Source organism: Eutrigla gurnardus, assembly GCF_963514095.1.
Source record: "Eutrigla gurnardus genome assembly, chromosome: 1".
Classification (NCBI taxonomy): domain Eukaryota; kingdom Metazoa; phylum Chordata; class Actinopteri; order Perciformes; family Triglidae; genus Eutrigla; species Eutrigla gurnardus.
The window spans coordinates 7,892,848-7,903,938 of record NC_139915.1 but is presented as its reverse complement, the minus strand read 5'-3'; the positions used below and the strand labels follow the sequence as shown (position 1 = coordinate 7,903,938).

General features: G+C 39.9%; 1 protein-coding gene across 1 annotated transcript; it reads right to left on the bottom strand.

Annotated features, from left to right (window-relative positions):
- Positions 1-265: 265 nt before the first annotated feature.
- On the bottom strand, positions 266-10,196 carry stk33 (serine/threonine kinase 33). Its single transcript, XM_084011828.1, has 12 exons — positions 10,082-10,196; positions 9,419-9,532; positions 9,150-9,254; positions 8,834-8,972; positions 5,977-6,059; positions 5,291-5,378; positions 4,028-4,103; positions 3,835-3,947; positions 3,616-3,701; positions 3,458-3,530; positions 2,857-3,014; positions 266-2,254 (listed from the first exon to the last, which is right to left on the bottom strand). Exons 1-12 carry the CDS (start codon positions 10,160-10,162, stop codon positions 2,087-2,089), a joined length of 1,284 nt encoding a protein of 427 aa, XP_083867954.1. The 5' UTR covers positions 10,163-10,196; the 3' UTR covers positions 266-2,086.
- Positions 10,197-11,091: the final 895 nt, after the last annotated feature.

Sequence of the window (11,091 nt, the reverse complement as noted above, 5' to 3'; positions counted from 1 at the left end):
GGTTGTTGATGCATTTTAGTCTCTTTACATGTGTTCCCCCTTAAGTCATGAACAAGCACCAACAAGCTGTAGGTCATATTCTCCTATAAATATATATTTTTTGTCTTTGTTTCCTTATAATTAACCAGACAGCGACCGTATGCTGAAATCCTATCTCCATGTATGACAAAAAGTTACATACAGATGTTTTTTTTTCTTAAATCATCTGACAAAAAAACACACATTTTGTGAATAAGGCAGCACTCAAAAATAAGCATGTCTTGACCATTTATTTTGTTTGAATGGACCATGAAGACGTTACCATACAAGATATTCATTAGTGACAAGTTAACGGGCAGTGCCTCAAGCAATCAATTCTAATTACACATCTTCATGCACAGAACTAGGTAGTAAGCTTTAGGGATAGCACTCTTCTGTCAGATTAACTCCAGGAAATGAATTCAGCAACTTACTACAGCTCCATCTGCTGTTTATAGCAGCCTGAGTACCACAGACAGTATGTCAATAATGTTGCAGAACAGCCTGAATCAAAGATAATTAATATGCCATTTATACATTCTCCTTCATAGTCTGGTTTATTTAAATATAAATCAAACAAACAGTGAAAAGCTGTGCAACTTTGCATATCTGCTCACTCCAAGATCAGTGTGTCTACCTGGACTGAATTTGATCACTAAATGTATCCACACTTTTAAGACAATTACACACAACATGCAATTTCCTTTTGAAACCAGTTTCCACAAACGCACGCCACATTTACAGGCGCTAAAGCACAGAGCCTGTGCATGAGTACAGAGCCCCATTGTTGGCACTCATTCACTTCAAGATGCAAATGGGTGGATTTGAAATTCAGCCTCTGTGTGTTATGCTTGGCTACTTTAATGTTGTATCTATGCTGGGGATTATTCTCTCTACAGCGGGAAAACCTGTGCTTGAATAGCAGTGCCCTCAAAGTAGCTCCTACTGCTTTCAATGGTCTCCAAACGAGATTAGACCCGTGGCTGCCCTCAGTCCCAATCCTCTGCATTCAGATGGAGCGTAACCAGCCTGTGTGACGGTTTTTCTGTTTTGACACTGAGTGGATGCAGTCACTGCATATAGGGCATTTTGGAATTGAGAGGTCAGAGCAGAAGAAAAGAAAATCCCTTTGGCGTTGAAATTATATCCAATAAAATGTCCTGCACGCTCAGTATTCTCCACATGTAATTATAAAACAATAAAAAAAATAGTTTGTTGTAAAATATGTGCAACAGTTCTGTGTTTTATGATATTTGGCACATTTTTATTTGTATATTTAAATACATGAACTGCCATTCATATATGAGGTCACATGCCACAATACCTTGATTCGTTTCAGATGGCTGACAGGAGGAGTATTCTGTATTTTCTTTGTATTTCTTGCCTTTACGTTGTAGAAACACTAAATAAGATGTTATTTTGTAAGAAGGGTTTGCAAGAAAAGTCATTTTTTGTATGTAGAGAACAAGACGCTGTTGACTTAATAATGATAGTTATTTGTTCCCAATGTAATAAATGAACATTCATTTTTTTAAATTATAGACTTAATAATTTCTACATGGAGAAGGCACACATTCATAGTATATATAAATAATGACATACGAATGACAAGTTATGCTGATAGGTAGTAAGTTATACTAAATAATCTGTTTGCTGTGCTGAACTCTATGAGGTAGGACTCTTTACTGGACTAATAGGTCGCTGCTTTGTAATAAAAGCCTTCAATCAGATGCTACCAGTAATATCTGACACACTCATTCAGTATCTGGATGTGCTGGCCACAATACAAAGTGAGTCTCTATTTGGGCTGCATGACATTCTCAAACAGCTCAAAACAGACCTTTTCTTTGGCATGAAGCACGGCTGGGGCTGGACCCTCAGCTGCAATGATCTCGGACTTGTTGTACTATTTTCACACCTGCATGTGAGGCCTATAAAGCATACATCTAATCAAGTTTTTCTCTCTTGGATGCTCACTTTCTTATGGCCTCCCACTTGTGTGTATTCTCTCACACGTTCTCAAGTGATATGGCCTAATTTTAAGCTCAAATGTGGAGGGATACTGGTCTCAGAGTTTGCGGGGGCCAGCCCTACTTGTACTGGAGGTAGAAGGTCTCCGTTTGTCTCCCTTACTGAGCCTCGAGGCCGGTTTCTGTCCTGTATTGACGTCCTTCTTGTCCCGAGTCCTGCCCTGCTTTGCACTCGGACACGTGGACGGCTTCACGCCCGCATGAGACTGCAGGAATAAGATTCATATTTTTCTTACATAACAGAATTAACTATCACATTCATTTCAAAACAGCTGCATGACTACAACTTTATTACCATCTCCAGTAATAGGTAAGTCTTGCACCATCTAGTGGTGACTGAATACCAAAGGCAGTTGGCATGGTAATATGAAAGCACAAAGGCAGTTAAATAAGAACGCAGCTTTAGGTGTTTGTTAGGTATTTGGATGGAAACATGTAACATTTAAATCTACAGGTTGTGTCAAGAGCTACTGAAAATAAAAACTATAAATCAAAGGAAAAAGGAGAGGGGTATGGTTACTACTAAATCTTCTGTTTTGTTACGATGTATATGCTATGGGTTAAATGGTTTATTCAGGATTAGTTATGTTGCCTATCCTTGTTAGCTCCGAAATTTGGCATGAAAAAGTTATTATGAATAATGACCAAAAATGTCAACAAGTTTTGCTTTAAGTCCGGAGTGATCTAAGTGATGTGTATAAGTGATGTAACAGAACTTAAGTAGTGACTTGACATCTTAAAAGTCCTGAATAAAAAACACACATGGGCAGGTGAGGTGAAAATGTGGAGCTGTACTCGACAGACGTACCGGCTCGGTGGACGTGGACGGTGTGCAGACGCTGCTGTCTCTCTCAGCGGGGCTCCTGCAGTCGCTGTCTGTTTCGGGTGAGGCTCCCCTGGGGAGCAGCGATGGGTCCAGTGTTCCCTCAAACGAGCTGAGGGACGAGTCCTCCAGAGTCTGTGCTCCTATGATTTAAAATAACATCAACATCAAGTAACCTCACGTCTTTTGTTTCTCTCCTCTTCCTCGCTGTTCCTCAGTAGGCCTACTCTCTACTGTAGGATGACTAAATACCTTATATTTACATATTACTGCCAGTTATTGTGTAAATTCCTCTTATTTGAAGATTTGGTAACTTTCACATAACCAATAGTACTGGGTACTGTACCACCATTCCTCGTGAGAGAATTGGTTTCTGAATGGCTGGTCGGTATCTGTAAAAAATTATAAATCAGGGCACCTCAAACACATTATAGTAGTTCAGCAGGTTGAAAATAAGTGGTAACCATAGCAACAATATTAACTCTTCATCCTCATCAGTTAACGCTCACTCAGTTAAACACATTTTTCAAGTTATCTACTCGTGACCCGTCATTTGAATCAAGTCAAATCTTCATCGTTGTCTTACTCTCTTTCTGTTCCAGGTGGTTGCGCATCATCTCCAGCACATTGGACGGCATAGCGGGAACATTAGTGTCACCCTGTTGGACAAAGCACCCTTAAGAGCTCCTCGTGTGACTCAGTTGGTAAAGTTTATGAATGCAGCTGGAACAATCACTGCCTTACTGTAATCCAGGGGTTTTCTAGTAGCTGATTGGCGGACATGCGGTACGCAGGATCCGCCTTCAGCAGGCAAGTCAATAGATTTTTTGCTGTCGAGAAAAACTCTAATCGGTGAGTTTGTTTGTAAAAATCTGAACATTTAAACTACACATGTACTGCTTGGAAAATGTCTTCAAGCCATCACAAACAATTTCTCCTTTCACATGTATTACTAAGTGTCACCTGTATCACTGACTGTGGCCCAGATGTCTTGAGTAAATTTGACTTCTTTGTTCATGATCTCCATGAGTAGCTTTGACTTTGTTTTGGACAGGAACGGCGGCTCCCCACACAGCCTGCAGGGACACACAGCTCAGACACATGTATTCCAGTCTGCATGTGTGTTCATGTCTATAAAGTATGTGTGTCTACTTACAACATATACATGACGACTCCTATGCTCCACACATCACACCACTGGCTGTAACCGCGACCGCTCATCATTTCAGGTGCTGTAATTCACATGCATACACAATGGATGATTTCGGGGCTTAAAGCTCCCAGTTAAAATTAGTTGTTACTCTATTATTTATGTCGTGTTTATCTGCACAATCACAAGGACACACTCGCATACAAAAAGCATGCAATGTGATATACAGAGCAGTAATGCATATCCTCAGTTGGTGGCAGTAATGAGCAGTAAAGGGCAGCAGCGCATGAATAAGTGGAGGAGAAGAAGAGAACTGCAAGTCGTTTCACTAATTTAAAAAAGGAAATTTGCAGGTCAGTTCTGATTTAGGTGATGCAACAAATGTTCAGTGTGCAAAGTAAAACTATTCAGTGTTTCTCAGCAAACATATTTTATTTTTAGTTTATATTTCTGTCTGTCTGTCCTACCCATTATTATTCGAGACCTACTTTTGGTCAGGACCACTTGGCGTCCCTGTCTAACGCACTGGTTAGCCCAGCATGTCAAACTGTGGCGCTCCACAGCGGTCGCAGTAAACACAAAACACTTGCTCAGGATTAGGCAACAAAACTACTTCTGTCAGTGCGATAGTCACGAAACTTTACTTTAGGTGTGAAGGTGATATCAAAACAAAGAGTTCGAAGAGGATGTGGTACAAGCAAGGGAAGGCTGAGGGGGTCATTGGCCCCCACACTTTATGCCTGTGGCCCAAATTGGTGTCACAAAACTTAACACATGTGCAGTTGAGATCAAAATAAAGGTCAAGTTCAAAGATGGGTGTGATCCAAGCGCTAGCGCACCGAAACTAAGGGGGGTAGGAAGTGGGGAAAGGGCCATTAGCCACCACCATTTAACACCCCTGGTCCAATTTGGCGTTGCAGGTCGGTGTGATCCATTACAAGATGTTCTATAGTTTTTCCTTCCTTTTACTTCACATTGTCACACTATTTGGCACTTTACCACACCAGTTTCTGAGTGGAATAGCATTGGTATTACCACACTCAGCAGGGTACTTTTACATAATGGTAGTAGATATCAAATCTGATACATTCCACATGGACAAATATAATTACACTGCTTATACAATATATAGATTTAACAACTTTGTGATCCCCCAGCGGAAGAACCAAAAACATACTGTGGTGAATGGCAAAGCTGCAACACCACTCATTCAAACTTAGAGCTCTATCCCTGTGTACTACTAGCATGTTGGAGATGTAAGTGTCATACCCATGTAGATAAGAGTCCCACAGGCCTCTGTCAGTATGTTCTCGATCCCTACGCCACTTGTCTTCACCGATAATCCAAAGTCTGTCACCTAGGTAGAGAAGAGCACTTAAGAATAAGGTGAAACAAGTAAACATGATTTAAATATGCTGACAGAACCCAACGTTGACTATTTGTTAAAAGTGCTTTTGTCAGGAAAACAAGGCTTGAGCATGAACACAAACAAATGTTCCTTGACAATTAAGTATAGCAACATAGTTGTTGTATGGTCCCACATATTTGCATATTATGCTGTGTCACAACAACACTTTCAACTACATGTACGATATGTGGGTGTTTGTGTATGTTTGTGTGAGACGAGGAGAGAAAAACAGAGAGAGACAGGGACGTTTATGCTGCGGTCTCACCTTCCTTCCTTACACACCGGGTATCTGCTTTGGCTGGTCCATTGTCAGTGCACACAACATGGTGTGCTCAGCTGGTAATTTGTTTAAAAAATACAGTTGAGTCTCTCTTTGTAAAGGTATACTATAAGGACGACCCGAGGGAGTCATAATGAGGTAGGATTTAAAGCCTTTACTAAACATCCAGGAGGTAGTGGTCAAAGGAAAAGGTTCCCACCAGAGGCTTGTACAACAGAGAATGGATAAGAAGCATGTTTCACAGTTTGTGTCATCTCACCATCTTACCTTGATATTAATCCTGCCATAATCATCCTCATCAAGATTCTTCACAAGAATGTTCTCAAGTTTCAAGTCCCGGTGCATTATATCTGTGAGATGTGAGGAGGACATAATGGGTTTAGAAACAGATTAAACATTGATGTATGTGACAATTCCTTGTTGTAATCAATATTCATATATAATATTTTTACATTAACAATGGCTCAATGGGTGAACGGCGGTTGCTTGTAACAAACTCCACTGAAAAGTACACACGACTCTTGAGTTGCTGAGTTTGTCAATTAAATACCCAAAATGATTAATAGGTACATTTTAAATCAAAACCATAGCTCTGCAGAAAATAACTAAAGTCTGAGATCAGAGTTAAGTGCAACATGGTTTGCTAATGTCAGTGATGAGAACAAACGATGTTTTGCACACTGTCACACAGTGATCTGTTTACCTTGCTTACAGAAGGCCAGGCTGAAGGGCCTTGTTAACAGAACTTAGTGGAGTGAGAGGGAAAATACAATTTGCCCTGGGCAGTCCTGTTCACTGCACTGCTTGAAGCAACCAATTATAAAACGCAACAGTGTTGATGGTGTGTGAAAGGTAAGTTACACCAATTGGGGTGCACAAAACAAAACACCTGAAAATGTTCTCCTTAATGTATTTAAGATATGTTTTGTTCAATGATACCCGTTTTTTGATTAACTCTCAATTTCATATTCATAAATACCTTTATTAAGTCTACATACTGTGTATAGCAATTACCCATTATAAAAGACTTGTTTCTTCTGCATTATTTTGGTTATTTAATCAAATATGGCTGAGAGGAAATCACTTCATAACTACCAACTATAATGTAATTTTTGGTGCATTATATTCCAGTAATCATCACTCACTCACTAAATATCCTTAAACAACTGGATCGGCAGTGTTAATGGTTGTACATGCTAAATATACTATGTTGTTGCCAGGGTTTGTTAGCATTAAAGCTCAAAGCACAGCTGAAACTAGGTATAGTTCCAGCTCAATGTGACAAACAGCAGCTGAGTCAGAGAAAGGACAGCAAAAAAGTCATAATCTGAGAAAACCCAAACAAATTCAAGCTTGGCGATTTGTCATTTGACACAAGGGTTCGGCTATCTAATTTAAAACCAGTGCATTCACATTAGTATCAGTACTTTCTATAGAGGTGAGGAAAACCAGCACACAGTCACTTTCCACGTGAAAACAATGCTATTAGTCAGTATTGCTTAATAGCTTGTTGTAAATTAGCCATTAGCCACACGTAACGATGCCTGTTCTAAATTACCTCTCACCAAAGATTTCACCACTAAAAGAGGAAACTGCATTTCCAAATAATTGTACTAATTTTAAAATAAAACAGATTTAATTAAAATATAGATCATATATTTTTCCGGGAAGTTGATCATCAAAATGAGCAAGGTTTCTATAATGACTCAAGGAATCAATTACAATTACATCATAGAGGGCAAAACAATCTGTGTAAAATGATGGGACCATGGTACTATTATGAACTAAATGGAAAATTTACCAATTTATAGAACTTATATACCGGTAGCTCTTTTTGAATACTCAAAGATGCTTCAAGAGATAAATAAATGAATAAGTAATGAATTAATTAAATGGAAAATGTACAGATTTTAAAGGGTATTATATCTGCCCCTGGACATCATCGTTGTCTCACTAACCTGGTGCCACCCTAGGAGCAACCCCCGTTCTCTCTGTCTGTGCTTGTGATTATCTGCAGGTGTGCCAGTGTCAGGGCAGAGCCACCAGCTGCAGCTAATCACTGCCAATCAAGATCACCTCAAATACTGGGCTCCGCCACATCCACGCTGCCAGATCGCAGTCTCTGCTCTAGTCAGTGACTTGATCTCCACCTGCCTTCCAGTCCTGCCCGTCCTGATTCCAACTTCTGCCTGCACCACCACGCCTGGTCCCGCCAACTTGTCTCACTTCATCCCTATTGTCTCAGAAATCCCCAAATCTTGCTGAACATGCTACCTCCGGAGTGTACACGTCTCATCCCAGTCTCATGAAGACCTCTATTTAAACTCAATGGGAACACCCTAATAAAACCCTTAAACCTATTCCATTCTGTCTGTTTGGGTTTACTAGCTTTAGGCAAACATAACATAATCTGGCCACAAACGTGAACCCAGCAGATGGATCATCTTCTCCCACAGAACCCCTCCTCTGGAAAACATTCAACAAGCCATCACTGCTGAAGGTGCCCTGATCAGACAGCATGACCAAGCCCTTCAGACAATTCTTAACCAGGTACCAAATTGGCACAAGTTCTGTCAAATAAGAAAAGGTCTATGTCCCTAGTGTTGGAAAATGCTTGTTCACATTGCAGCAATGGTAATTTTTTATGTGCTATCACTCGTTTTTCATATATATGCCATACAAGGTGCCACCTGCACATCATATTCTAAACTAAATGGTCATTCACACACATTCACACACCGATGGCACAGCTTTCGAGAGCAATTTGGGGTTCAGTATCTTGCCCGAGGACATCACGACACGCAGGCTGGAGGAGCTAGGGACCTAACTGCTGATCTTCAGATTAGTCGGCAACCAGCTCTACCTTCTGAGCCACAGCTGTAACTATATCAAGTAACTTCAACAACAAGCCAGATGTTTTGTTGTTTGTTTGTCTTGGATATACGTTTCATGTGTGTTGCAACAGAAACCACACATGTAAACGCCCCTATGAGGGATTTCAGGGTGTAGTGAGCCTGAAGGTGAGGACTCCAATCACTGGAGGTCAACGAAACCTTGATTTTCAGATAACATTAAAAAATGATTTGTAACACTATCGAAGTGCCAATCTGTAGAATGACATTACCTCTTTTGTGAAGGTAGACAACGGCGTCAGCTAAGCTACAGATGATATGCCTCGTCTCATCCTCTGTAAGAAACTTTTTCCGCTGCAACAACTGCTTCAGCTCACCTCCAACGCACAGCTCAGTAACCAAATAAGTCATCTAGAAAAACAAGCAGAGAAAATACATCTGATCATACAGTCAATTCCTGTGCTTATGGGTAATATTTATGCAGCGACACGCAGTAATAGATTATGATACGTCACATGCACTACACCTAACTCACTCTCTCAATTAGGCTTACTTTGGGTTTGTTACTTAGGGGTTAGCAATGCTCACCTTAGCCGTGTGGTAGACTTCCTGGAGATGTATTATGTGAGCATGATTCACTTGTTTAAGAATGTTTATTTCATGTCCCAGCATCTTGGCTTTCCAACTTCCTGCCTGAAAATACAGAAAGTCAAATCACAGCTGATGGTGTTTCAGCGTGGTTGTGGCTATTTGTTTCCCTTCCAAACATCAAATCCTCTTATTAGTGCAAGTTTTCAACACAGTAAAAGAAAAAAGAAAAAAAGCAGGCCTCCCAGAAGGATGCCAAATGCACTCACTTCTGGTCTGCAAACCTCCTTAATAGCCCATTTAGACTGTGTCTCAATGTGGGTGGCTTCATAAACAACTCCAAAGCTACCTTGACCCAATTTCCTTCCAAATTCATAGATTTCCTATGGGGATGAGAAAGAAAACATTAATACATTTGTAATCTACACCTGCTCACTGTCAGTCAGAGACAGAAGAGAATTTCCCTTGAGCTTGTGTTTAAGACTTTAGGATAATTTCACTGCTTTGGATTACAAAAAACATTATGTCTTAACTCAAGACCTGAATTCCAAAGTACATCCTAATTTCAAACTCTGGAGAGAAAAAAAAGGAACATTTTCAGGTCTCTGGAGGTGCAGAATATAGTATTTCTAATCAAGTTACAAATGATTAAGTTGCTGCTGCAGTTCGTTCAATCTCAGGTCTAATTAACTTGATCATTATCTGTGTGCATGCAAGGCTGAGCACTGGCTGCTTTAGGATTTGGCAAAGGGAGCATTCAAATTCCCCAATGAAGGGGGGCTATACAGCAGCAAAGTGAAGTTTGATCCTCTTCTGGTGCAGATAAGAGAGTACTATAGAGGTCACCAGTGAGTATGTGGGACTTCTTCGGTGGTGGCCCCATAGCACAACATAGGACTGCAGTGAAAATCATGTAAAGAAGCTCTCCGTACCCTCAGGTCAGCGTCATCCTCCAGGCGTATTAAAGGCACATTCCTCTCCAGTGTGTGCCAGTTGGTCCGCGGGGACACCATGTTGATACCTAATCCACTATAGGTGTGTGCGCCATCTATGGAAGGGCAGGGCAGTCATTATCTGTCTGTAATCTCTTTTCCGGCCATAAAGGATGATAGGCTGACCATGAAAGAAACTCAAAAACATATTTTCAAATAGTAACTGCATTATGGAGAGGAAGAGGGATTTCTTGAAATCTCGTGTTTAGTAAAGAACACAGATTTATGAACATCGTGTGGTGCCACAGATTATACTATCATTATACATGAATTACTGAAATCAAATCATGTCCAACCTATAAAATCATAAATCATGACCAATCATAGACCAAGTATGAAGAGCTAACATTATCACCACTGCAACTCTTGGACAACCGAGTGTCCAAATCCCAGTGGCATTACATTTGCAATTAACAGGGGGAAACAACAGCAGATTCTGATATTTGACATTAAAACTATTTACATGAGTAATATAAATAATTGTCTCAGCACTGAGATATTAACACTTTTTTACAGAGACATTCAGTGTATGAAATTAACAGTAGCATTTACAATTTGTCAATAAAAATATTCTGCAAGTCATCATCTCAGCTAGATTTGAAAATATGAGATTAAATAATAACAAAAATATTTTTAAATCAAGTTTATTTAACCATAATTTAAGACATTATTATTTACCTCATGAAGTTAATTCAGGAAGTCTACACTTTAAGAACAATTGTACAAAATTACTGAATCTTTACTTACCTAAATCTAACTTGTCATGTTTTATCACCGGTTTATGACCACACTGAAACTTCTGCTTCAGTCTGAGTCCATATTAACTTTAAGCACAATTTACCCAGCTTGAAAAACAGTCTCTGAAGCCAAATTAAATGTAAAGCAATTATCAAGCGATGACTGGGAGCTATGAAGTGGATCCACCACATGCACGGCAATTAATTATTAAC

Bases quoted from the DNA above. Each gene is read 5' to 3' on its own strand.
- stk33 (XM_084011828.1), bottom strand. From the start codon at position 10,162: ATGGTGTCCCCGCGGACCAACTGGCACACACTGGAGAGGAATGTGCCT. The intron at 6,060-8,833 runs GTAATGTCATTC...CACATCTCACAG, and splicing joins TGTCTACCTTCACAAAAGAG to ATATAATGCACCGGGACTTG. The intron at 3,948-4,027 runs GTAAGTAGACAC...GTGTCCCTGCAG, and splicing joins GGAGTCGTCATGTATATGTT to GCTGTGTGGGGAGCCGCCGT.